Raw genomic sequence first — 27,783 nt, 5'->3', positions numbered from 1 at the left:
TGCAAGGCAGAAAATTTATTGCTGTGTACAAAACACGAACACTTCGTCTCCGGTCGTCTAGCCGGAGGATATGTTGCCTCCTTGGGTGCTGGCATAGACGCGCAACACAAGTGGGTCCCATAATTTTTCCAGTTCCTTCTTTTTGTTCTCAAAGTCGTCCCTGGTGGATTTCTGCAAAAATCGAAAAGCGAACGACGGAGACGCATAAATTAGGGCCCGACGATTAGCCGGTCTTTCTAGACTGCGTATAGCAGTCACAAGCTCGTTATCGTGGCCCATACGTCTTTATGTAAGGAATACAAGAGGCAGAAACTTGGAGGACACCTAGCTACCATTAGCTGTTACAGCGCGACAGCATAAAGTGTGAGCTGCCTAGCATGACTAGCATGGCACCATGGCCACCATGGCGGGTGGCAGGTCACAACTGGTTCTTCCTTGTACCAGCCTTGGCAGGTGGCAAAGTGTGAACCGGTGGTGCGTACGGGGACCTGGGGTTCTTACGCTATCGCGTAATACGCGTGACGTCAAAGTGTTAATTGTTCTTTCCTGTGAGAATTTAGATAGATAGATAAAGATAGGAAGGAAAGGCAGGGTTGTTAACCAGAAATGTTTGGTTTGATTTTTGGTTTAAGGATGTTTAACGTCCCAAAGGGACTCAGGCTGTGAGGGACGCCGTAGTGAAGGGCTCCGGCAATTTCGACCACGTCGGTTACGTGCACCGACAGCGCACAGTACACGGGAGTCTAGAATTTCGCCTCCATCGAAATTCAGCCGCCGCGGCCGGGATTGAACCCGCGTCGTTCGGGTCAGTACCCGAGCACCATAACCACTAAGCCACCGCAGCGGTCCAACCGGAAAGGCTACCCTCCACTGGGGAAGGGAATGAGGGTCTTAAAAAGAGAAGAGAGAAGGAACGAGAAACACTGCCATAATATGAGAATTTACTTTTTAATTGTAACCGTAGCAAGAAATCTGGTCGTGTTATGTAGGCAGTTACTCTGGCTTAACACGCGTGGCTTATAGCTTTCTTAGTTTTGCAGTGGGTCGCCTACATCTTCGCCAAACTAAAAAAGCCACAGTTCCACGTGCCAAGTCTGTGAAAAAGAGTAAAAAGCTCGTTTTTTTTCGTTTTCACAGTACCTTACAATTCTTAGCATTAATCTGTGACGTTGGTACGCGTTGTCACGGTACTATTATGCACTGCCTCTGAACTAACGGCAGCAGTCGAGGTTTTATCACAGCGTTTCTCAACCCACACATTCTGAATGGGCCAGGTCAGTATTAAAGAGCAGTGGATCGTGACACCGGATTCCTTGTCGCAACCTAAAGGCACTGAAATAAGGGGGTGAAGTAGAAGCAAGTTTCACAGAGAAATATAAAGACTACATATGTGTGGACAAGACACGTGCGCGAACTAGATGTTGTTACGTCTCGCCTACCTACGACGCGCGGTATAGCCGGCGCGGATGCAACGGACGCCGCGGCTTCGTTCATCGCGGCCGCAACGCCTCCCGCCAAGCGCGTCCAGGCATGTTTCAGTGCCACGTGTCGTCGTGCGTGCGTGTGTGTGTGTGTGCATGTTTTGCCCACGCTTGTCAAAGCGCGGCAGCCGGGGAGAGGAGCTCCTCAACTGGGAGGCGAGGAGGTCTGACCGGCGCCGGCCTGGCGGACGCGCCCGTCACGCCTGAACATGTTCAAGCGTCGCCGTATCGGATGACTCTTCCCAAGCCGTTCCCTCTTGCCCTCGACTCCGTGGGTATAAAGCGAGCTGCCCCGGACGCCAACGAGAGACTTCGATTTCTTCCTGCGAGTAACGTGGTCGCCCTGACCGGCTGCTCTTTTGCGATGCCAGAATAAACAAGTTGTTCTGTTGCCAGTCGACTCATCCTTTGCCGGGACCTTCGGATGTTTCCTGCTTTGCCCCAGGCCGCCAGGCCAACGCTACCCTTGGGGCTTGCAACCCAAATGCAACAACTGGTTGCCAGCGGTGAGATCCCGACAACGGAGGCCAGCAGCGAAGATATGCGTTCAACTGTATGCTGAGCAGCACAACGACCATCCGGGAGCAGTGCAACGAGCCCTGTGTGATGACTGGTTGCCTGCAGCGGAACGACTGCGCTGAATTCTTGGCTGCGAGGTTTGGTGAGTGCGGGACTTTCTTCTTCTGAGTTTTGCCAGGCTTTTGTTAGTGTCAGAAACAGAGCTGGTAATTGTGGTTGTCGTTGCTGCCGGGTTAGTTTGCGGCAAGACAATAGTAGGCAGTAGAGAAAGCAGCATTCGGAGCAGCCATGGATTTGAAGTCGTTGCGCAAACCGAAATTGCTGGAGCTGGCAAGAGAGTTGGGTCTGGATGTCTCAGACAAACTCAGAAAACCAGAACTGCTAAGGGCTATTCTTGAGTTGGAGGCTGAGGATGACGAGCTGTCGGAATGCCTTGAGACCATTGAGGAGAGGGAACAAAAAGAGAAAGAGGAGCGCGAACGTAAAGAGCAAAAAGAGAAAGACGAGCGCGAACGTAAAGAACAAAAAGAGAAAGAGGAGCGAGAACGTAAAGAACAAAAAGAGAAAGAGAAAGAAGAGCGCGACCGTCAACACGCTTTGGAAATGAAGCGTCTCGAGGTAGAGATGGAACGCGCTCGTAATGGAAGTCAGGCACACGGTGCAGGAGAACGGGTATCGTTCGAAATGACTGACCTGATGCGGCCGTTTAAGCTTGGAGAGGACATTGGTTTGTTCCTGGTTAACTTTGAGCGAACGTGCGAGAAGCAGGGGTTCTCTCGGGAAACGTGGCCACAGCGCTTGCTCACTTTGTTACCCGCCGAGGCGGCCGACGTAGTCGCTCGCTTGAAGAGAGAGGAGGCAGAGGATTTCGACCAAGTGAAATCAAGTCTGCTAAAAAAGTACAGGCTGTCAGCGGAGGCGTTCCGTCGGAAGTTTCGGGAAAATGAAAAAGGCAGAAATGAGTCATATACAGAGTTTGCCTACAGGCTTATGTCAAACATGCAGGAGTGGCTCAAAGAAGAGAAAGCGTTTGGTGACCACGAGAAAATTCTGCAGTGTTTCGGGCTGGAACAGTTTTATAGTCGGTTACCTGAGAACGTGCGGTACTGGGTCTTGGATAGGCCAGACGTTAGTACAGTGGCTAAAGCCGCCGAGCTAGCCGAGGAGTTTGTGACGCGTCGGGCTCGCGGAGCTAAGGACGGTCAAAAGGGTGAATTTGGCTCCAAGTCTGAGAGGCCGAAGTTCACACCCATGAGAGCAAGGGGGGACACACGTAGTGCGGATGCGAGTGAAAGCAGTCCGACCGAACGTAAGGAGACGGCGGCAGCCGAAGCCGAACGCAGAAAGCGGTTCGAGAGGAGGCAAGCGCGCGTGTGTTATACGTGCCAGAAGCCGGGTCACTTTTCGGCGCAGTGTCCAGAAACAAAAAGAGAAGTCGTGTGTTTGTCATTATGTAGCACTGACGAGAACATGAAGCTTCTCGAGCCTTACATGCGAGACTTCCTCGTGAACGGGAAAGAGTGCCGAGTGCTTCGTGATTCCGCAGCTACAATGGATGTAGTTCACCCCTCTTACGTAGAACCCGATATGTTCACGGGCGAGTGCGCATGGATCAAGCAAGCCGTGGAAGCTCATAGCGTGTGTCTGCCCGTAGCAAAAGTGCTTATTGAAGGACCTTTCGGAGCACTTGAGACGGAGGCCGTAGTGTCATCTAGGCTGCCCCCCCAGTACCCGTACCTATTTTCGAACAGGTCCGATCACCTCCTGCGCGAGAAGGGGCTTTTGTTTGGTGAGGCTAGCGTTCAGGCCTTAACCAGATCGAGAGTTCGGGAGTTCGCTGAAAAGGCGGTAGTTGTGGGGCCGACGTTGTCGAACAATGAAAAAGGGTCGGAGGCGCAGCAAGCTGATACTCAGAGCACGTCCGAACTGAATAAAATTGAGCCTGTAGCGTTGAAGGCACCAGGTACTGGAGAGGAAATGCACGACACGGGAAAGTTAGAAGAGCTTCCGGTCGAGCTTCCGGGACTAAGCTCAGTGACGAACAGGGAAGACACTGATCAGGTTATTAGTGACTTAATCATTAAAGCACCGCTGTCGCCTGAGCAGAAAACCGAACTACACCAACTCTTACAAGAGTTTCAAGGTCAGTTCTCTGAGAGGCCTGGTAGGACTTCTGTCCTTACTCATGATATAGAACTTACCTCCCCAGAGCCAGTACGATCCAAGGCGTACCGGGTGTCACCCCGCCAGCGCGATATTATGGAGGCTGAGGTAAAGAAAATGCTACAGCTCGGTGTTATTGAGGCGGGTGAGAGTGATTATACTTCCCCTTTGATTTTAGTTGAGGTACCGGGCAAGGAACCTCGTCCTTGCGTCGACTACCGCAGGCTTAATTCTATCACTAAGGATCAAATTTATCCGATCCCTAACATCGAGGAGCGCCTTGAGAAAGTTAGTAGCGCTCAGTTTATTTCCACCCTAGATCTTGTCAGGGGTTATTGGCAGGTTCCACTTACAGAAGAGGCTAGTAGGTATGCGGCGTTCATTTCACCAATGGGAACATTCCGTCCTAAAGTTTTGAGTTTTGGTTTGAAGAACGCGCCATACTGCTTTTCAAGCCTCATGGACAAAGTGTTGCGAGGACAGGAAGAATTCGCATTACCGTATTTAGACGACGTAGCGATATTCTCCGCATCCTGGTCTGAGCATATGGCACACTTGCGGGCAGTGCTAACCCGCCTGCGCGAAGCGGGCTTGACAGTCAAAGCTCCCAAGTGCCAATTAGCACAGGCCGAGGTTGTATACCTCGGTCACGTGATTGGACAGGGTCGTCGCCGCCCCTCTGAAATAAAGGTGGCCGCTGTGCGAGACTTCCCGCAACCGCGCACGAAGACCGATATTCGGTCGTTCTTAGGTGTCGCCGGCTACTATCAGAGGTACATCCCCAGGTACTCCGATATCGCGGCTCCCCTGACGGATGCTCTAAGAAAAACAGAGCCCCAAACAGTCGTCTGGAGCGAGACCAAGGAAAGAGCTTTCAGCGCCCTAAAGAGCGCCCTAACAAGCCAGCCTGTGCTACGATCGCCAGACTACACAAAAGGGTTCGTTGTTCAGTGCGATGCTAGTGAGCGAGGCATGGGCGTTGTACTGTGCCAAAGGGACAATGGAGAAGTGGAACACCCCGTCCTGTATGCTAGTCGTAAGCTGACCTGTCGTGAGCAGGCGTACAGCGCCACTGAGAAAGAGTGTGCGTGTCTCGTGTGGGCCGTTCAGAAATTGTCATGCTACCTAGCCGGCTCGAGGTTTATCATTGAGACGGATCACTGCCCTCTCCAATGGCTGCAGACCATATCTCCCAAAAATGGCCGCCTCCTGCGCTGGAGCCTCGCTTTGCAACAATATTCCTTTGAGGTGCGTTACAAAAAGGGGAGTCTCAACGGTAACGCCGATGGCTTAAGTCGAAGCCCCTAACGTAGGAATCCGCCTCAAAGTTGTTGGTTACTGATGTTTTCTTCCTGAGGCAGGATTTTTAACATATTGCTTTTGTTTAGTGTTTCAAAGTGATTATGTGCTTTCTAGTGCAATTTTCCAATTTGTGGACGCGTTCTGAGTGCTGCTTGACTACTGTAAGGAACTAGGCAGTAGTATAAAAGGGGAAAGAGCCTGGCAGAGCTTAGTGAGGGTTGTCTCGTGCTTGCTGACTGAGCGGTTGCGTTTCGGCGTAGTTCTAACGCTTGCTGGGAACGAGTACAAAAATGGCAACTCTCCCGAAGTGACTTTACAGTGTCCTATGTGATCCTGAACCCGAGAACGAGGCCTTCTCTGTGCGCTGCGCTCAAGCAACGTCGAGGGACGATCGGTTTCGATTACGAGCATCATCGAGCGACATCCCTCTGGACAGCGGATGCAGTCCCCTGACCATCGGGATCTCCTTCTCCCGGCGGGGCGGTCTGTTACGTCTCGCCTACCTACGACGCGCGGTATAGCCGGCGCGGATGCAACGGACGCCGCGGCTTCGTTCATCGCGGCCGCAACGCCTCCCGCCAAGCGCGTCCAGGCATGTTTCAGTGCCACGTGTCGTCGTGCGTGCGTGTGTGTGTGTGTGCATGTTTTGCCCACGCTTGTCAAAGCGCGGCAGCCGGGGAGAGGAGCTCCTCAACTGGGAGGCGAGGAGGTCTGACCGGCGCCGGCCTGGCGGACGCGCCCGTCACGCCTGAACATGTTCAAGCGTCGCCGTATCGGATGACTCTTCCCAAGCCGTTCCCTCTTGCCCTCGACTCCGTGGGTATAAAGCGAGCTGCCCCGGACGCCAACGAGAGACTTCGATTTCTTCCTGCGAGTAACGTGGTCGCCCTGACCGGCTGCTCTTTTGCGATGCCAGAATAAACAAGTTGTTCTGTTGCCAGTCGACTCATCCTTTGCCGGGACCTTCGGATGTTTCCTGCTTTGCCCCAGGCCGCCAGGCCAACGCTACCCTTGGGGCTTGCAACCCAAATGCAACAATGTCTCTATTTGCCCTGGACAAAGGAGCGTGGTTTTCTACCTGAAGCGAGATTTATTGAATGCCTCTTGAGTTAAAGCTGTGCGATTCAAAGCTCCAAGAGGATGTGCGCTACTGTAAGCTCTACACGTGCAGTTGAAAGGCGTTCTCATTTATTTTTTTCTCATTATTATTTACTGATGTCTAACTGACCGTTACGCGTCCAAGCTGTGGTTACGCAGGCCCCTACAGTGTTGACAATACGGCGACCTTCCTTTATTCTCTAAATTAAATTTTGTGCTAGTCCATTGCATTCTATCAGTTTTAGTACTGTGTTCAATATGTGGCCAGGATCTTGTTATGTTGTTCGACATAGAATCAATGTAGTAGAAAGAAAAACCTTGCTTCTGAAACAGCATAATGAAGAAGTAAGAAAGAAGAAATTAGAAAAAAAGGGGGGGGGACTTACCGCGTTCATTTCTAGCCAGCCTTCAAGCTCGTCCACTTTCTTGAGCGCTCCGTCCAGTTCGTCCTTCGTGAGCGTTGTCTTGACAGACGGATCGTCCTTGATCTTGGTGCGCACCTGCGGAATAGGAAGCTCTATAACCGCAGCTCTTCTGTGTGCCTTCTCGCTGGCCAGCACGATTCAATGAAAATTTATTGTAGGGACAAATGCACTGCAAATAAGGTGCAACGAAGCGATGCCGACACTAACGAGTTATGGCACAAGCCACTAGTTTTGAACAAGGTCGTAAGGGTTTGTGACTGTTTCTGAGCCTTTTATCCTAAAATAGTTAAAAAACCATAGTCTAGAACAAGCACTTTAAGGCATCCTTAGGGCAAAATCAATGCTTGCAGAAAAAAAGGTGATCTTACGTCTACGTGATGTAGTGATGGTTGAAGACATCTTTCATGGAGCTTTTACTCTAATGATCGCGGATCGTGCTTTTCCTCAATGTTATGAGCTCACACACAAGGGCCTAGTTCCGTTGGAGGTGACTAAAAGGCAGAATTCGAAAGTTGTGACACGTCTCTACCGTCTCTATGCTTTCTGAAGCATCGCATGCGGGGAAGCAGACGCTGAGAAATTTGGGGCAAATTTTTAAATTTGTGTGACTGCCACCATAAGCCACATAGATGTCAACATTTAACATTACTGCGGTGATATTGATTACTCTTTACACACCGTTGATTTTTTTATGAACGCCGGAACTACTCGGTGCAAGCGCGGAAGCCAGTTTCAGATGTTGCAGCGCGTAGCGAAAATAGGCAATGACTACTTTCATATTCGCGCAGCATCTGACCGCACTCAACTGCTGCATTACCCTATCACATTTCTATTCTCTTTGAGTTACCCACCAGCGAATGTACGTAATTAGGGCATGGAACGTCTTTAAAACCTTGCAGTGACTGTGATTTGTTAGATATAAAATTTGTGGAAGAGCAGGCATTTCTTAGTCGATTTTCTCATCGTTCCATAGAATTCAGAATATCAGCATGACAATCGCTAATATGAATAGACTCGATAAAGCAGCGCAGAATAGAACTAATCAGAGATGAGTGGGACATGCCTTTGTCCTGCAGTGAACGTGTCTAAAGTGATGGTAGCTTCTAAAAACCAAACATATGGCACACTGCGCACACTGCTCTGTCTGCGTGGTTCTTAGGCCTACTCTACTGTCCTTGTTTTTTCTTTTCTAATGTTCCATCGACTAGCACACCGGAGAGTACTGTTACAGTGATCATGGTGATCCTGGTTAACGGTATAGTGGGCGCCCAGTGGCAGGAATGCCAGCTGATTGGTTATTGAGTCGTCGCGTAGACTGCTTCACCTGGAAGAGGTATCCCTCCAGGGCGTTCCGCGCAGCGATGCGGTTCCTCTCGACGGTGTCCTGCTCCTTGTAGTTCTCGCTGTCCTTGATCATCTTCTGGATCTGGTCGCTCGTCAGGCGGCCCTTGTCGTTGGTGATGGTGATGCTCTTGGGCTTGCCCACACTCTTCTCTACGGCAGTCGCGTTCAGAATGCCGTCGGCGCTGAGGTCGAAGGTGACCTCGATTTGTGGAACGCCCCGCGGTGCCGGCGGGATGCCCTTGAGAACGAACTTGCCCAGCAGGTTGTTGTCCTTGGTGAGAGCACGTTCTCCCTCGAATACCTGCATCCGCAGCAGTCGCTCAGTGCGAACACGCGAATTTCAGTGAGGGTAGACTCAAAACAACACGAAACCGAATGATATGAAAAGCAACGAGTCAGAATTGCGTTGTTTTGTTGACTTTTCCGAGCCAAGCACCTGCGAAGTACTCAGAAGCCCATGAGCATTCAGATCTTGTAGAAAATAGAAGACTCGGAGGAAGAATGCAATTTAGCCATGAAAGTGAAAACGGAAGAGAGAATCTTACTGAAAAATAAAAGAGCATCCCTTGGCGTTACACGTCTTTAGCTAAATTACCTGGTTTCCAGCGTTCGTAACAAACTGCAATCCGATGCGAGGACTTCGTAGTGACGCCATAATGAGATGTTGTCACTGACGCATTCAGAATCTATTAATTCTTCGTTCCGGAAAGGACACATTTCAGGCCTCAAGTAGGCAGTACATAACTGGGTGGTCTGGTTGGAACACACACCGACATGGTTTAAAAAAGAAGTAGCGGCTGCAGAAGCGACACGACTCGTGGAACTTATGCAGAAGTGGAAATTCCTGCCGGTTACCTACAGAAGTCTGCGTATTCCAGGGAAGCTGACTTAGTAAAGCCGATAATTTGAACCCCTTGTCTAGGCGGTGATGCATTCAGTGTCTATATGTGCAGTGCACGCTTAAAGTATGCTGCGCTCTCTGTTGTTACACTCTAAACAGAAAGGAGTAAAAAGGGAATAAGCTGTTCCATAGGGAACCCCTATTTATAAGAGTGAGTGCACTGGAGGACAGATTACTCCCCTTTTTACTCCTATATAGGCGTATTAGTGCTTGGTGTGTATATAAGAGAGGTTGAAACAAAGACGCTATTCAGACTGAGCCAGATAACAGCGCAAAATTTTTGTCGCTAAAATAAGGCGCGAACGAGGTTCGCATTTCATGCCGGAGGAAGGCTGACAGCAGCGGTCATGTGCTGCTCATACCTGTATGAGCACGCTCTGCTGATCATCCGTGTAGGTGGTGAAGATGCGCGTCTTCTTGATGGGTATGGTGGTGTTGCGCATTATCAGCACTGTCATCACTCCACCCGCAGTTTCGATTCCCAGGGAGAGAGGCGTGACGTCGAGGAGCAGCAGGTCTTGCACCTCGACCGCCTTGCCGTCTGTCAGGATGGCAGCCTGGACAGCGGCTCCGTAGGCCACTGCCTCGTCTGGGTTGATGGACTTGTTCAGCTCCTTGCCGTTGAAGAAATCTTGCAGCAGCTTCTGTATCTTGGGGATACGGGTGGAGCCGCCCACCATGACGACGTCGTGGATATCTGTCTTGGCCACCTTAGCGTCGGTGAGGCAGCGCTCCAGAGGGTCCATTGTGGACCGGAACAAGTCTGAGTTTAGTTCCTCGAACCGCGCTCTCGAGATTGAAGTGTAGAAGTCGATACCCTCGAAGAGCGAGTCGATTTCGATGCTTAAGTTGTGTCGTTGAGAAGAAAAAAAAACACAGGAAGGAAATGAAAGACGTCAGCGGAAAGTCCAGGCTTAGAGCAGTGTAAAAGCTGTTATTTGTATGCTACAAGGCTCTTACAGCGACAGCGTGGTAAATGAGGCTTTTCGGGGTATAAAGTCATTGGAAGCGATCGCAGCAGAAAAAGAAACAACGTGACGCGTTGTACAGATAAGGCTTCTATTCAGGAGCATGCGTTCACACCCTGTGGCTGCAGGAGGCTGGGACATCGGGTGAACGCACTGCGCGGTGGTGGTTGAGATACCACTTTAGACGAATACGCCAACAGTGAAACTGTGAAAACTCTGTCGACGAAAATGCCGACAATGAAGAGGCGAAAACGCAGACAAGGAAGTCTTACTGCGAGGGATGTATACTGAATTCGCGGGGGGCGGGGGTTTAACCTAGTCCGAATTGTTAGTATTGTTGGGTGCGTTGTAAGTATGTCGTAAAAGAATACTTGTGAAATATCGGTCCTGCGGAATCACGTGATACAGGAGAAAGACAACTCTTGGAGCGGGAATTCTGTCACTTCTAAATTACAAGCGAGGGTGACAGTTACGCGAGTCTTTATTTTACTTAAGAGTGGCAATTCCTATATGGATAATGTCATTGCAAGCGCAGCAAATTAATCACGTTACTTCGACAGTAAGCCACTTTATGTGAGAGATGAAAGACCATTTCGACGCCGAATAATGCAAGATTTCTTAGCAAGCGCGCCTAAAAAAAACGAAAATGCTGTCTTTCGGAGTATTACATCGCCTCTTTTCATGTTTGGTAGCAAACGACAAGGGACTCGGATGCGGGCTATAACAGTCTGTCCCTAAAGACTGTTTGCTTAGCATTTTGAAATGAGTAAATGGGTCATCGATTTTTTCAGTTCTGCAGCCGCAAATAGATTATTGTGTGAGGCAGTATTAAGACATTCATTGATACCACAGTTTTGCCCCTGCAATATAGGTCTGGTGTGGTGAATTGCATTATTTGCTTAATGTCAGGTGGCGGTGCTATTTCTTGAGCCCATGTGGTACTCTAGTTTAAATGTTTGATTTGATACATTCCGCTGCTTCTACTAAAGTAACCCGCAAAGTGTATGTAAGAAAGAATTTTTAGTTGATTTTGTAAAAATTTTAATAACAAAATTGAAGCAGTAATAGAAAGTTATATTTAGACGCGGGTTAACCAAGTGGACACAAAGGGAAATGTCAATTGCCATCCTGAAGGTTTTGATTAATAAGCATCAGTTAATTAACACGATGGAAATAACCGCTAGCCTGCATGATAACGCGGTAACTTAAAGACGAATGTACTACTAAACTCCTTCGTCTGTTAGAAATTTCGTAGCATGCCCGCGTTGCATGATGTTCACCCTCACATTTGTAACAAATTCGAGCATTTGCACACGCAGAAATGTCGATACTGGCGCGAAAATCCTACATCGAGAAAACGCCATCCGCAACATCAACGCCGCGCTGGGGAAGATTTTCGCTCCGCTCTTCACTTATTGTAGGCGTAATAATCCGGGATAAGTTTTTAATTTAGACGGAGATATCTCGGAACATCGCAGCACAAGGAAAATTCTAAAGTAGAGTAGTCTAAAAATGCGACCGCATTCATGCTTATATTATAAACATGAACCCTGAATGCACTGAGTGAGATGTTTCTGGTAGATTTTAATTAATTGACAGAATTGTGGCAGCAATTAATTGCTTACTTTGACTTCTCGTTGTCGCATAAGCTCCGTCTAACAATAGTTTTCAACAACTGATCTTCGTGCATTAAAAAAAATGTGAGAGGGCAGTTTTCAACACCCTGTCTTCCGTGCTAGCGAAAAGTGCAATTTTCGCAATGACGCTGCTTATTGAGAATTCGGCTTGTGTGTTTCGAAGACGTATTCCGCTGTTTAAACATTGCGTTTTTGCCAAGCGCATAGGCACTCAAATGCTACTCTAACTTCCTGGAGTGCTTAGCCGAAGTGGGGTGTAATTAGAAGAACATGGCTAATGTCACTGCTTAAGTGGTCTTGGGAAAAATATATACTGCAACAACAAAAAAGAGTATTGAAAAACAAGGTAAAAATCAGATATCCAGACAGAAGACGTATGCCAGATAACCGACTGCGTAAACAAAGGGGAGTGGTGAATGTATCCTTGATGCTGTCGCTAATCCCTGTTACGTCGTAGGCAAAACGACGACTGCCTCCATAATAGATACTAATGACATCATGCTGGAACGTATCGAGAGCGTTTATCTAAAGCTGGCTGTATTGCATTGCGACTTAGAGAACGCTAATGGTTTTGCTACAAGAGCGGTGTGTGCGGCTAGGACTAAGCTAAAAGCTTCGATTTCAAGGCAGTGCATAAGTAGGGTAATGCTACATTCATGCCATTAATGGAACACAACGTCAATCGTCCGAAGATATGCACTATCAGGAAGAAAGGAAACGCGACGACATTTGAGCCACGAACAGCAAAACGAGTTCTTCGCTGGAGGACCCTCTTAACTATTGAAAGGGTAATTTCCTTTCGAAGGCTCGAAGATTGTCCTTTAGAAGTGTTAACCAACCTTACTTATATTTACTTTCCACGAGCTAATATGATGATGTTTTTGTGCTGGTGCTTAAGTTGTCTTGTTCACGTTCTGTTTTTCATTTCTGGTAGTACGTTATCGGATCCCCAAGGCACACATTTACATCTTTGTCACAGATGATGCGAAGAAAGGTGATCAAGCTTAGGGATTTTTTTTTACAGGCGCTGAAAGTTTTCATATGCTTCTTGAAAATCGCTAGACGTTGAGTGTCTCTATTACCGAAAATGTACACCGCAAGCAGTTCACACGAGCCCGCACCACTCAGCTGCCTTTTGCTGGTCATGGCAGCAGAATTAGGATTAAACTGAGAGAGCTTCTTTTCCCACTGAGGAAAAAAAGAATAAGAAGCAGAATCTCAGAAATCGGCGCGCAAGAGGACAAGACATTAAAGAGAGAAGTGCACCGGCTAGAGCAGGATAATTTCTCGTCGCAGTTCTGTGGACATGCTTGGAAGAAGCACAAAGCAAAGGAAACAATGAAAATAAGGAGAGGAAAGTGCGTAGTGACATGCTATTGTGGTCTTTGTAGTCTTTCATTCTCTTGACGTCTACTCCTTGGGAGAGCTGGTTGTCATCGGCAACAAAGCAGCTCGGAGCAACTCATTCAGGGCGCGCTAGGAGTGGAGAGGTGCAAAGATGGTAGCAGCGCCAGTCTGGGTTTGGGAAATAAATTTATTTCTTTTTTTCTCCTGGTAAATAGACGCCACATAGCTGGCTATTGCCGGGCTTCATTTCTTCCATTAGAGAATGGATCATGCGATGCAGGGCGTGCGCTATGGATTTGTTGCGATTTACTTGTTTGACCATGAGCGTCTTCCCATGATTTGGCAAATGCAGCCAGCTGGTATCATAAATTGTGGATTGCGCTTGTGTGTATTTCACGAAGTGGGCTATGTAACGCCTCCCATTCAGAAATGGTTTATAGTTTTTTTATGGTTTATGGGGGTTTGACGTCCCAAAGCGACTCAGGCTATGAGCAACTCCGTAGTGAAGGGCTCCAAAAATTTCGACCACCTGGGGTTCTTTAACGCGCACTGACAACGCGCAGTACACGGGCCTCAGAAGGGTTAATTGAAAAAAAATAAAACATAATATTGAGTTATTGTGTGACTAAAGAAAGCAAAGCAACAACAAATAAAAACACGAAGAACTAGAACGCGCTGCCTTGGCCGAAAGTATTGTGCTGGCCAACTGCACTACAGCGTCCATCTCGACGATGACTGGACCGCCGCGGTGGCTCAGTTGTTACGGCGCTCGGCTGCTGACCCGAAAGACGCGGAATCGCTCCAGCCCGCGGCTGTCAGATTTCTATGGAGGCGAAATTCGAGAGGCCCGTGTGTTGTGCGATGTCAGTGCACATTAAAGAACCCCAGGCGGTCGAAATTCCCGGAGCCCTTGACTACGGCGTCCCTCATAGCCTGAGTCGCTTTGCGACGTTGAACCTTTGTAAACCAAACTGAACCAGATGGTGTCGTTGCTGAAATATGATGCCTTGGATTGGCGTGTTTGCAGCCGTTTGCAGAACTAGAGTCAGTGGCTGTATTAGCTATGCCTTACTGTCAGGCTTCCCTACGCTTCCAGACATAGCTCTCAACTCACCTGGCTTGCGTACATGACGACAACGTGCGTTTGGCCTTCTCGCAGGCCGTGCGCAGGCGGCGAAGGGCCTTCTTGTCGTTGTCGATCTTCTTCTTGTGCTTGCGCATAAACTCCTGCGACAGGAAGGACACCATGCGGCTGTCAAAGTCCTCTCCGCCCAGGTGCGTGTCCCCCGCCGTGGCCTTGACCTGGAACGTGCCCTTCTCGATGGCTAGCACAGACACGTCGAAGGTGCCGCCGCCAAGGTCAAAGATGATCACGTTGCGCTCCTTGTCGTCCGTCTGCGCATGCGCGGGGCCGAGCTCGGTATATCGTCTTACATTCGTCGCTTCTCGTTGACACGCACTGTCACTAGGTTTTGAGGAAGTTATTAGTTTCTACGAACAAAACGGTCATTCCACGAATGTACTGCGGGGGAATAAGTGTTTAGGCTCACCTCCAGCACTAGATATGACACGCGCGTGCTTAGCTGGAGACAATTGCAGCTAAGGTGTGCCGGAAAGCCAACGCCAGATGAACCATTTTGCTCCATCCCGTGTTTATTTCAAACTACGCATAGCAAGCTGGCGCTTACAGCTCTCCATTTTTTTTTTAGTAATATCGGGAACGTCGACCATACAGCACGGCAGTGAAGAAACGGACGAGAGTATGCGCATGCGCACAGAGCGCTTGCGAGTTGCAGCGTCGTCTGCTCGGCTCTTTTTCTGACGCGACACAACCCCACTGCTCGTCTGCTTGCGATGTGAGCAGATGCGAGAGGCTTGACTACACCACCAATCACTAAACAAGGGTGACCACAGTCCTTTTCGGTGCAGACGCCTCGAGTTTGAGCCGACTTGTGGTAAAAATTTTAAGTGCAATTTTCACAGTAATAAACCCGTGTCTTGCTTCCGGAGAAGCATCAACATAGCCAGGAAGAGCAAAAAATGAATGAAATTATCTTCAGCGTCCCAATAGGAACAGGCAGTTGCTGGTCATGGCTTGATCAACCTTTTTTTTTTCGAATAGGCTGACGAGGTTTAGCTGTGTGGACGATTTTCTCCAATGATTATGACGGTATTTCTTCTCTGCAAGTTTGACTATATTGTAAATTTGAGAATATTATAAAACTAAGCCTTGGCATTGACCACCGCTAAGCAACAGATGGTGTCCGATTCGGTGTAAATACAATGGCGAGAGAGAGAGCGAGAGAAAATGAACGAAAACGCAGGGAGGGGAACTAGGTGACCCCCAGTGTGCTAGAGTGACCTAGGTAGGTCCTTACTCCCGCGAAGCTGGAAATGTCTTCGAAGCTCTTTTCAGATATAATTTAAATGTGTTTAGTTAGTCGCTGTCTAAAATGTTGAAATCACATTGTGGACATGTGGAAAAGCAAAAAAAAATGTTACCGCAATGTATCTTAAGGCAGCAGTGGTAGGAGTGAGATCTGAAATTGATCATACCAGGCTTGTCAAAGCAAAATTGCCGAGTGGTTGTCGCTTCCAAGCGCATGCAGGTCACCAGAGAGGATAGCCTATTTCTGATCAAAGCTCGGATTACTAGTGCACTGCACAACATGAAATGATGAGCAAGGTGGTCAGACATATCTCTAAGCCAATCAGCGTGAACAGCAGTGCCGTAAGCGCTCGTCATTCACTCCGCCCTCACTCTTTACGCAAAATCAGCAAACCTTGTCGAGCCCGTATGCGATCGCGGCCGCTGTGGGTTCGTTGACTATGCGTAGGACGTCGAGGCCGGCAATGGCACCGGCGTCCTTGGTCGCCTGCCGCTGGGAGTCGTTGAAGTAGGCCGGCACGGTGATGACCGCCTTCCTGACCGGCGCGCCGAGGTAGGCCTCCGCGCTCTCCTTCATCTTGTAGAGTATCATGGAGGAGATTTCTTCGGGGTGGAACACCTTGGTGTCGCCCCGGTACGTGACCTGAACCCGGGGTTTGTTGTCGTCGTTAATCACCTTGAAGGGCCAGTGCTTCATGTCATTCTGAAGGGCAGGGTCGTTGAAGTTGCGACCGATCAGCCGCTTCGCATCTGCCGGAGAAGTCAAGAGCGGCAGGCATACTTGCAGCGATTCCTCGGTCCGTGCATGGGATCAGCTTGCCCTGATTATAGTTTCGTTCAACACTGAGAATGGAATAACGGAAAAATACTACGAGATAAATATGCGGAGAATTAGTCATGAGGAAGTGACGGCTTATCCGCGGTGATGGGCGATCATGAAAAAAAAATTGCGGTGCACACTAGACTTCTGCGAATGCATGATTAACGTGCAGGCTCAGCGTTCAGAGGGGTACGCTTTCATGATTTGGAAATGGTCAAACACTATACTCTTGCACACAAAGCGGTGTGCATAATTCTGCTGGTTTTCCCCCGTAACAGCAGCTCGGTTTAAAACAAGCCATCAAGTTTTCTTGCAAAAAGGTGATTTAAAGAAAGCATGAATTGAAAAAAAGAATCGAAGTCCATTTCTTTTGTTTGCTTATTGATTACACATATTTCACTTCAGGCCTGTTTTAGCCACGTGAAGGATGCGAATTAAACCGCCACATTTAACACACATCGTGAATGACAAGCGCTGTTTAATCGTTATGGCGCGCGCTTTCTAGGGGAAAATTTGTTGTGAACCAAATGGCAGAAGGAAATGCATTATATATTTACATACTGTTATTTTTTTCTTTCAATCTGACGTACTTTGTGTGCGAATACGTACATTGAGCTTGCTCCTGCTGCTTTCTGTTCCGTTAAAGTTGGAGCATAATTGTTCGCAATTGCTTTTTTTTTTCATATATGCCGCGAAGTTTGCAATCGTTGTCGTAAGCGTAAAATCTTTCCTCTGTTACTAGTTTTATGATTTATTTTATCACTGTTGCGAAATGTAAACATATTTTCTACCGCAACTGCCTTGCAAGCAACTATCGGCTCTCCAAATGAAGCCTCTATTTTGACTTTCTGACTGCGCCTCCTGTCAACGTCGTAGTAATCCCAGTCGAAAAACAATGACAGAGCCACGTTAGAAATACGACAGTATGTTTTGCCGTTTTGTCGTAAGAGCAGATTTTTCTGTAGTTTCTAATATCCTTCTGTAGAACTGTACTTTTTTTCTTTAGTACTCTCCTGTATGCTGTATTTGTATCGTACACACTAAGCAGAAAGGAGCAAAAGGGGGTAAACACTGTCGTCTAGCGCACACTAAAATAGTGTGCGCTAGAAGACAGTGATTACTCCCTTTTTACTCTTATATAGGTGTTTTTGTGTTTAGAGTGGACTGTTTTTTAGTAACCACACAAAATTGTGTCGTTATAATAGAAGTTCACAAAAATTCTCTTTTGACTACAAAAATATCCCTTGTTACAAGTTCACGGGCAACGAGATAAGAGAAAATGTTTTGCCGAGAAGCGATTATCAGCTGTGTTTCTCGACTGGGGTGTCGGGAAAGTGACGAAGAAAGGAACAGCCCACCGAAGACGGTGTTCGCCGGGTTCAGCGCCGCCTGGTTCTTGGCCGCCTCGCCGATGAGTCGCTCGTGATCGGTGAACGCCACGTAGCTGGGCGTGGTGCGGTTGCCCTGCTCGTTGGCGATGATCTCCACCTTGCCCTGGCGGAACACGCCCACGCACGAGTACGTGGTGCCCAGGTCGATGCCGATCGCCGGTGCCGTCGCCATCGCGCCGCTGCCGGGCCCCCGCCGCCGACCTGCCGAGGACGGACAAAAGAAGGGCGCGCAATGGAACTAACTGGCAGCACCACTTGGTCTATGCGTGAAACGGTTAGCCCGTGGCGCCACTATCTGCGGCTGCAGGTGTCCCTTTGCAGTTTTAGAGGACGGACAAAAGAAGGGGGCGCAATGGAACTAACTGGCAGCACCACTTGGTCTATGCGTGAAACGGTTAGCCCGTGGCGCCACTATCTGCGGCTGCAGGTGTCCCTTTGCAGTTTTAGAGGACGGACAAAAGAAGGGGGCGCAATGGAACTAACTGGCAGCACCACTTGGTCTATGCGTGAAACGGTTAGCCCGTGGCGCCACTATCTGCGGCTGCAGGTGTCCCTTTGCAGTTTTCGAGGACGGACAAAAGAAGGGGGCGCAATGGAACTAACTGGCAGCACCACTTGGTCTATGCGTGAAACGGTTAGCCCGTGGCGCCACTATCTGCGGCTGCAGGTGTCCCTTTGCAGTTTTAGAGGACGGACAAAAGAAGGGGGCGCAATGGAACTAACTGGCAGCACCACTTGGTCTATGCGTGAAACGGTTAGCCCGTGGCGCCACTATCTGCGGCTGCAGGTGTCCCTTTGCAGTTTTAGAGGACGGACAAAAGAAGGGGGCGCAATGTAACTAACTGGCAGCACCACTTGGTCTATGCGTGAAACGGTTAGCCCGTGGCGCCACTATCTGCGGCTGCAGGTGTCCCTTTGCAGCTTTAGAGGACGGACAAAAGAAGGGGGCGCAATGTAACTAACTGGCAGCACCACTTGGTCTATGCGTGAAACGGTTAGCCCGTGGCGCCACTATCTGCGGCTGCAGGTGTCCCTTTGCAGTTTTAGAGGACGGACAAAAGAAGGGTTCGCAATGGAACTAACTGGCAGCACCAATTGGTCTATGCGTGAAACCACTCGGCCACCGCGGCGGCGTAGATTTTAGAATTTCGAAAACACAGTTACTCTCGGCGCTGTGGCCCAAACCAATTGTGGCTACATCATGAAAAAAATGCATGCGCTTTCGATAAACTGGCAGGCTAAGCTACCTTTTCATGTAGTGCCCGAAACTTCTCGAAACCGCCAAAATTTGTTGGGCCCCAGCACCTTGGGCAACTGCGTTTTCAATATTATAAAAATTGACATGTATATTGTTTCGGTGGGCGACATGCCTCTCAATAAATAAGGAGACCAACAGTAATATTTAAAAAGCTAGCCTTCAATACCAGTTACCCAGCCTACTAGGTACGCAAGAAATGAAATCTAAGGTTTGACGAAATCTCTTCTGGTTGGGTAGTAGATTCGTATGTCAAAAGAAAGGAATAACGCCGAAAAAAAAGGGAGTTAAAAGATGTTAACGACGTTTCGGCTTCCATACACCTTCCCAGCCATAACACTTCACGCAATTTGTGGCGATTCGATACAGCCGGCGCAGACGGGGGTACGAAAGCCGAAACGTAATTAACATCTTTTAACAACTCTCCTGACAATGGTATGAGAAAAAAACCGTTCTCCTAACTCAAAAAGCCTATTTTTAAAAATTGCAAACATCTTAGGTGAAACACCCGGTATGTAGAACAACCTCGCCACACAGAAACGAACCTTCGGGAATAACTCATTCATTATTCATGGCAACAGCGGTGGATGATATTACAGTCAATGTCTTGTGCAAATAATTTCACATCGATTATTCTCGAGCTAGCGCGATAACTTGTGGGGCAAAAATAAACGGGAATAAATTGGAAGTTCAAGCGAACTAAGCATTGTTGCCTCACATACACCGCTGGAGGAGAAGGTTGTGCTGCTGTCTAAGGAGAAAAGGCGTCTCGCGCATGCGCACTGAGAACCAAATCGCGTCACAGTAGGAGTGTTTCTGCTTGCAAATAAACGCACGACTTCTTGGTAGTGCCTGTACATGCTAGTGTGGGAACTTTGAGACTAACTAGAGAGCCAGGAATTAAATTGCGTGCAGCGCAGCGGGCGATATAAAGAAAAATGACAAGGCTGACGTTAAGATACAAGATGACAGCAGAGTGTATGAAAGATGAGAAGCTTGTTATTGAAATGCAAGCTAAAGTTATGATGAAATGTACATGGACGGGAAGTAATGCAAAGTAAAAATAATAGACGGTACTCTTTCAAAGGAGGGATTTTAAAAGAAGGTTTCTGCAACTTTCTGCAGCGAATATTACTGTGTAAACGCTAATGTGGCCTCTACTTTTAGAAAGTAATGGGGTAGGTAAAAAAATGAATATCATTCTAAGTGAAAGCAAACGCAGCAGAGAGCGACATAGAGTCTGGCAGGCAGATAATATTAGGAAGTTTGCCGCGGTATGTTGACCGCAGCTGACGCAAGTCACGGTAAATTAGAGGTCAACCAAAGAGGCATCTGCGCTGTAGTGAACATAACGGGACTGATGATGAAGGAGAAAGAGTGGTGCTTGATGGATCGCTTAATCCTCTCCCTCAACTTCTGGATCAGGGAGTAAATTAGCACTTAAGCTAGTTGGCGTCAATATGTGCTTCAAAGAGTGTAGAATGACGGCAAATCAGAGAAGCAGGAGGGTGCCTTAAACAAAACTCCATTATTTTTCTCTTCCGTGCATGACGGACGCAGGTCAGCCATGTATCTGCGCTATTTGCGAAACTTTCTTCTGCTACTTGCTGGCGGGACGTTGCCTTTCCTTTTGTGGGAAGCTAATGGGACCTCTGAAATTACGAAAATTAAGGGTATATTAAAAAAAATATCTGCATCCAACTCCCGTACAGAGCAGCGAAGTAGAAACGATATACGTGTACCCTCAGAGATAGCTGCTCCTTCATCGTCACTCATGCCAAATTGTGGCGCGCAGTATCTGATTTGAAATCATGATTAGCAACGTCAGATCTCTCCGTAGTGTTATTTATTTATGAGCTGAGTGCATGCATCCCAGAAAGGCTTATGCACAATCTAATTGACGGTTTTCTGTGAGAATATGTCGAAAGTTTCAAATGCTATCCGTAAGACACCGATCATTGAACTTGAGTGATATCAGTTTTATGTGGACAAAAATAACGTAAAAGTTTTGGCACCTGATGGCACGTGTGAAATTCGCACCCGAAGTGTTCTCGTTAAGGGAGTGGTTCCTGTAACACGACGTAGACTGTGGGCGCTTTCGTTGAAAGACGCAAAAAAGAAAGCCTCTGTTTATTTCTGCAGCTAACTGCTCTTGTGCCTGGAATAGGGAACAGCACTGTTTGCAAAAGCGGCTCATGTTTATATTATTCACAAGATTCAAATTCATTTAGCAATTTATATTCATTCATACCAGTCAATGCGAGTGCAACTAAAGATACTATTAGTGAGAAGAATCAACAGTGAGAAGTAGTTTCCATTGACTGCTGTCTAAAATTGCTTGCTGTCTAAAATTGCTTACGACCGGTGACCGCTCAGTTTGTTAATGTGACGTAAATGCGCTGAAAGACTTAAGAAGGGATATAAATGTACAGGCAAGAGCAGCACTGACATCTTTTGAATAAATTCGTACTTATGGTGCCAAAAAAAGAACAAAAAAATGTGAAGCATCTCTCTAAAGTAGACGGGGATGGAGCACAGGAGTAGTTGTTGGCTACGCAGGTCTTTTAGACACCCTAAGATTTGAAGGAATGAAATCCTTCAAAAAGTGGAATGTGGTGCATAAAGAAAACTTTTCTAGAGCAGATTTGCAATTGTCACAGCTAAATTTATTACAGTTCTTCAGCATGACGCTCAGAAAAAATTTTCACGAATAGTGGCATTAATACTACTGAAGCCGGCACTCTACGGTAAACCTTTAGCTACACAGCATTCCCTCCAAACGCTTGCTTTGAAGCAGTGTCAACGATCGAACAAACACGACCGCACCCAGTACTCCTCATAGGCCTTTAGAGCAGCAAAATATTTTTTTTTTGCTTTTCCAACGCTACCACGCATGACGAACGACTTCTGTCAAGAGCCCCGCTGCTGATATATGCGCGAGTTGAAAAAGAAAAGTTAAGAGTTAATGCTATTCTGCCACAAAACGCGCATTTAAATGCCAAATAAATCGTGCAATGCTGACTGTCTGCTACCGCGCGGGTCTGGTTAGCGCTATTTCGGGAAAGTTTTCACCGTCTTGAGCAACCACGCATGTTGTATGCACGATGCTCTAAATATTTACAGCCAAATCGTCGCGGAGTATACTTTCATGGACGTCGATATGCGGACAATAAAATACGCTCGCCTCCGTACCGCCTACAGCGTTTGTCAACCCCGTAGTGAAAAAAAAAAGAAAGTCGAAGCTTAGAATCGCCCAGCTTTATGTAAGGCGCATTGCCATTATTGCTCTATTGTGAAAACGTGGCATGAGTGGTGGGTCAAGAGAATACAAAAGCTAGAAGGAAAGGAGGTCTCTGTTTGCAAGACATGACGAAGACAAAGCGACTTTTTTGCTCCGCCTTAGCCCAAAGAAAGCGAATCGCGCTTAACAAGCGCCGTAAAATGCGTACGTGCGGCCGTAAAATTATGCTTACGTGTCACACGTGCACTGCAAGAACTGAGCGAGTGCAGCCTAAAAGTTGTGGTGAACGACGTCAATAAGGTTGCTAAATCGCATTTATGATTTGCAGTTTGCAGCTGATTTGATGGCGAGGCATAGAAAGATCTGGGCTTTCTTCACTTCTATGATTTCGCTGAAAGGGCATTGTGAAATTTATGGTGCTACATGCTGTAGCAGCGCTAATCAACCGCTTTGAAATCTATGCTCTTCGTTTATCGTGTTTAAGTGTGTTTCAAAACCGTGGTGGCGAGTGCCTTGCGGTTATTCTAACAGAGGATGAAAAAGCGTTTATATAAGCGGACAGAGGTGACGTCGAATCATAAGTCACTAACCAAGCTGGAGTGAGAAAAATATCCCAGCCATGAGGACCGCATCGAAGCGGTCCTTCGAAACACATTTCAATGTGTAGAATAGTTACATTAACTTGTTTGATAAAATTCTGATCGAGATTAGATGGCTAAATGCGCATGCTGATTCTTTTTCTTGTGCTCATCGGGAGCTGCTGAACGATTTCTTGTGCTTTTCGTTGTGTTTGTGTTGTATTGTTAGGAAAATTCACAGTGGTAATGCCTTTTATAAGTGCACTACTTTCTGATCTAGCATTCATAATGCTTGAGAACATCTTGAAGATTAGTTGTGGTTCAACAGCGTAAACAAACACAGACCAAGTAAAAGACGAGACACACAAGCTAGACTTACTTGGTCTGTGTGTATGCATCAACACCAACTAGCCCAATTTGCAGTTCTTCTACATCTTGAAGAAGTCGAAGGTTGCTTTCGAGGAACATTACGAAGAAAGGCAAAGCGACACAAAGATGTCGGCCTTTATTCGCGGGAACAAGGATGAGCGCTGAATTCCATCACTATTCTCGTCAATCACCTCGCTGGTCATGTTTTAGCCAGCATCAACAAATGTGCGCAGGTGACCGTAATTCACAGGCGCTCATTGCGTACTATGAAACAAAGAGGGTCCCGCATCCACAATAACTCAGGCGCGGAAATGATTTAGTCTTGAATCTTGTCAGGTGACCTCTGTTACAGAGATTAAAAGCAAAAGGATACGAGGCACGGCGTGGAGCTAAAGAAATAACTAATTGAAACACGCTGTTTATTACATACCCTTCAGGCGCAGATCGCTCATAGCATCTGTGCTGGCGTGTACCCCACTATTGTCACAGCAGCCGACGTCTAAATGAAATTAAACGAAACTTAGTAAGTGGAAAACATCCAAAGTGAGTGCTAGGTGCAAAGTTCCACTTAGGCAGAGCTCACGGAGCCATACTGCTTACTCTTCTGCATTATTTCGGTGCTGAATTTAAGAAAAGTACAGGTGCCTTATGTCGAATCAGTGGCCGAATTAAGGGTAGAACGCCTCCGCCGGTTTCGTGTGCGTCGTCTGAATACTCGACGTGGTTTGTCGGGACGTTACACTCTGGGCAGCCACGATTCGCTCTCAAGTGCGAACGCCTGGCGCCTGCTGTAGATGCCTCAACTCGGCACAGCCTAGTCGATACGCGCAGTAGTCTGGGCAAGGCTGTACTCACCAGGTGGGCGGAGCTCTCCGGGCGCTCGCTGGCGACTGACCCACACACGGTGGTGCTGCTTGCATTCTGCTGGGGGCGCTCACGTGGAGAAGCTTCTTCCTCTTCTTATTTCCATCTAGGAGTAACCCAAAACTGCAATAAGAAAAAAACGAAAACCAATGGCCCACTTTGACATGAATGTGATTTCCTCTTTTTCAGACAAGTGTGGAAATGCAAGAAATTAGCAATACCGCGTAATTTTTGTCAGTTTTTGCCCATAAATCATTGGTATGATCTAAAAGCCCTGCTTTTGCTGGCTGGTCCATTAAAATTTTCTTCTTCCATGCTTTCGACGCTCCCTTTCCCATTTTTCTTAACATAATTGTAGAATACTTTCTCCGGGGTTTATGACGCCCTCTAGATATGCGGGAGTCGAAAAATTAGGCTTTCGGGTGCGGACCAGCGAGGTTAACATACAGGAATCCCTGAGCCTTTAAGGCATGTGGGTGGGTGCTAGTAGGCATAGTGTGGTGCAATGGCTGATGTCACACCTTAGTCGCAGAGGAGTTGTAAAAACTGTCGAGCCTTTGGACCTCTTTTCTCTATCGAAACGTCAATCTAGATCCGGGGGAATTATAAGAATAAAAGATTTTACTGGGTTAAAATATCAACAGCCTCTTCACTTCCTCAGCGGTTTCAAGGTTTTAATTTGTGAGATTGTGCAAATAGTCAGTTTTCGTTAGGAACTATTTTGGAAGCGAGTAGTAATCTAGCTAATTAGTCTTTATTAATAATTAACAATGAAGAACAAAAATACTGCAGACTACGCCATGCGACTCTGAACGACCCTAAGTTAGTTTCATGGGGCAAGGGCACTTCGTCTTTCTTAAAAAGCTTGGGTACATTTGGGTCGCACATGAAAAATACAAAACAACATTGCTGAAAGTTTCTATGATGGCGTAATCTCGGAGTATGTATTCATGCTATTTGACATCTTTGCACTTTCTAAATAATGTACCAAGTTTAGCTGAAGCGTTGACGTGTCTATTTGCGCAATTCACGAAGAGAGGTCACACTTGCGGCGGGATTAAGGCCATGTATTTTTGAGAACTAAACGATGCACTAGACTCATATCTCATTATATGCTTCTTGCCTGCCTCTTAATTCTCACCCCGGTTCTAGCCAGCAGCAATTGTCGCAGGCAACATGCCAGTATGTGACTTCGCAAGTGATCGATATGTTGCGTACCGTGTGCAGCGTATTTTAACGCTTATAAAAGGAGCCGCGACATCTAGGAAACACCTGTACAGCTGTTGAGTAATGAATTGCATCTCTAAGAGAATGGGGCGCAAATTGTAAACTGAAGAAGGGCTAGTTTTGTGTAGTATTGCCGGCAATTCCTTCTCCGCAGCCACAATAAGACAACTAATATAAGTCTAGCATCCGTGGAATAGTCGGGTGACCTAATATTCCTACAACATAAACCCAATAAGAGCTCAGAAAAGTCTCTAACTTCCGGCATTATCTTTTGCAAGCCAGTTAATCCCTACATTGGCGTGTTACAAGAAGCCGGAAAGGACTGTTGCTCTGCATTGCCCGGATGCCCCGCAGAGAAACGTTCTTTTGTAGTGAACAACAGGCACGCCTTGGCTATTCAGAGAAGCGACCAAAACCCGCGCATCCGCGTTTGGGGCTGGGCAGCACACAAGCTAATGATGAAAATCACCGTAAGCACCACACGAAGAACACAGCGGAGATGACTCCCGATCTTTCCAGTGTTACCCCGCAGCAGGCTGAGGAGCATTAGTTAGAATGCAGTGTATTAAAGCGGCTTCCGCCCTCTTTAGTCCCTAGGTCATTCGGAAGTATGTCTTTAGGGCTCATATACAGTCGAATGTGGGCGGGCCCAACAATTTTTTTTTGTGGAGAAAGGAGACAAGAAGGCCATCAAACTTTTCGTGGTCTCTCAGAAATAAGGCAGGAGATGAAGAAAAGTGAGCAGTCCCAGGCCTACTTATATAACGTCACCACTGAGCTTACAGTCGGCAGCAAAAATTTACGGGATCCGCTTCCTTTCGAAAAAAATTTACTGCTGCGCTGCCTCGATTCGTTAGCCGTCGAAGAGAGCATGCGAGTTGCCTCATATGTGTAGCCATCGTAACTAATGTTTTTCGAGGCGCCACTGAAATTATTAGTTTCTTTCTGACACACCGGCACACTGCAAACTTCGGATACTCACTAGATATAACAAAAAGCGCCAAGTCGTCAAGTCGCATGGCATTTTGTCCAAGACCTGCCTGGATTAAATTCGCATTAGAGAGCAGGTAAGTGTGGATTATGGCGAATTAAAGCGAGGGCGACGAGTTCTAAATATAGTGCTGCCCCTGGTAAATAATATACCCAGTCTTTTCTCCATACTCTCAGCCAGCCAATAGTTGGCACGTTGTCTGGTCTTATGCATTAAGCTCCAGGGAAAACGTCGAGGATAGTAGTTTACGTTAGACTCGTCGCGCCAGTCTTGGTACTGGCCGCAAGCCCGGATGAGCTAGCATGAGAGAGCATAAGCTTGTGAGGTGAGCTCGCACCCCAACGCGCCACAGGCCTTCAAAGGTTTCTCAGCTGCGATAGGAGATTAGAGATATTTCCCTAGTACCGTCTCACTACATGCGGAACTTCCTTCATAGTGCTTGTATCTTTCAATACCTGGTGACGCGTGCTTTAACGCTTGATCGTTGCTTTTGCGGGGTGGAAAAGGGCGCTAAAATCGAGCTTTCTGCTTTTGAAGCGCAAAGCTTCACTACCTTGAACGACCTTTAGCTCAACTACGTTAGCCTTGCATGACCATATGTGGTACAGTTATGGCGTCGAACCCTTGACCCCTGACCTTGGCCCATGAACTTTAGTTGACCTCTGACCTTTGAAGTTGAGTGATCTCTGGGTTGACCTTTGACCTTAAGAGTGTCCGATGGGGTGATGTGAAGCCACGTGATGACATCCGATAGGAGAGTCGTAAGACCATGTGATACCACGTCATAGCAACGTCGTTGTGTGGGTATATGAAGAACGGCTGTCGCGATCGTGTAGCGGAGCTGCCATGGAGAAGCCTCAGACGCTTAGCAAGCGTCTTTGCTTTTCGCTGAATTCCAGCGTTAGCCAAGATTAGCCACTGCCAATTTTTGTTTCACTATTCCTCGGAGCCTTTTCTGGGGCGGTGATGTGGAAAGTTTCTTTATACAACCGCTATCAATTTTACACAATAATCAGCTCTTTTGCAAACCATGTCCGATCATATTTCTTGCTCAAGACGATTTAAAGCATTGTAGGTCATATAATTTGCTTTTTTTCAAACCATTTACGCAATAAGATATGGGTTGACCTTAGGAAGAAATATGATAAGAATCGGCTTCGTGGCGTTTTTAGAAAGGACCGTTTTAAACAGAGACTTATGCAAATAGTTAGGTTTGCCGCGTAGACTAGGTATCCAATGACAAAATGTTGGCCAATCTTTTTGTAGATTCATAGTTTTTTTCTGGAGCGATAGCGGTGGTTATCCTCATTCGGCCTGCACCTTTACTCTCTCTGCCTATGTAACCACTTCTCTGGATAATCATAGCTATTGTGTCTTGCTAACGGTGACTGTTATGAGTGATGCTCAGCACAAAGGGTGTGTGTTCGAGCGGCTTTACACTGTGTTTAATTTTTTTACACAGCAAGAAGCTAT

General features: G+C 47.3%; 1 protein-coding gene across 1 annotated transcript; it reads right to left on the bottom strand.

Annotated features, from left to right (window-relative positions):
- Positions 1-24,171, bottom strand: LOC144093462 (heat shock 70 kDa protein 1A-like). The gene is made up of 8 exons (XM_077626863.1): positions 24,084-24,171; positions 17,753-17,986; positions 15,969-16,324; positions 14,300-14,580; positions 9,596-10,076; positions 8,313-8,633; positions 6,950-7,063; positions 1-171 (listed from the first exon to the last, which is right to left on the bottom strand). Exons 2-8 carry the CDS (start codon positions 17,955-17,957, stop codon positions 58-60), a joined length of 1,872 nt encoding a protein of 623 aa, XP_077482989.1. The 5' UTR covers positions 17,958-17,986; positions 24,084-24,171; the 3' UTR covers positions 1-57.
- Between the last annotated feature and the right edge of the window lie 3,612 nt (positions 24,172-27,783).

Source organism: Amblyomma americanum, chromosome 6 (genome assembly GCF_052857255.1).
Source record: "Amblyomma americanum isolate KBUSLIRL-KWMA chromosome 6, ASM5285725v1, whole genome shotgun sequence".
NCBI classification, from domain to species: Eukaryota; Metazoa; Arthropoda; class Arachnida; order Ixodida; family Ixodidae; genus Amblyomma; species Amblyomma americanum.
The sequence above is the reverse complement of the archived record's forward strand: the minus strand, read 5'-3'. Positions and strand labels throughout refer to the sequence as shown.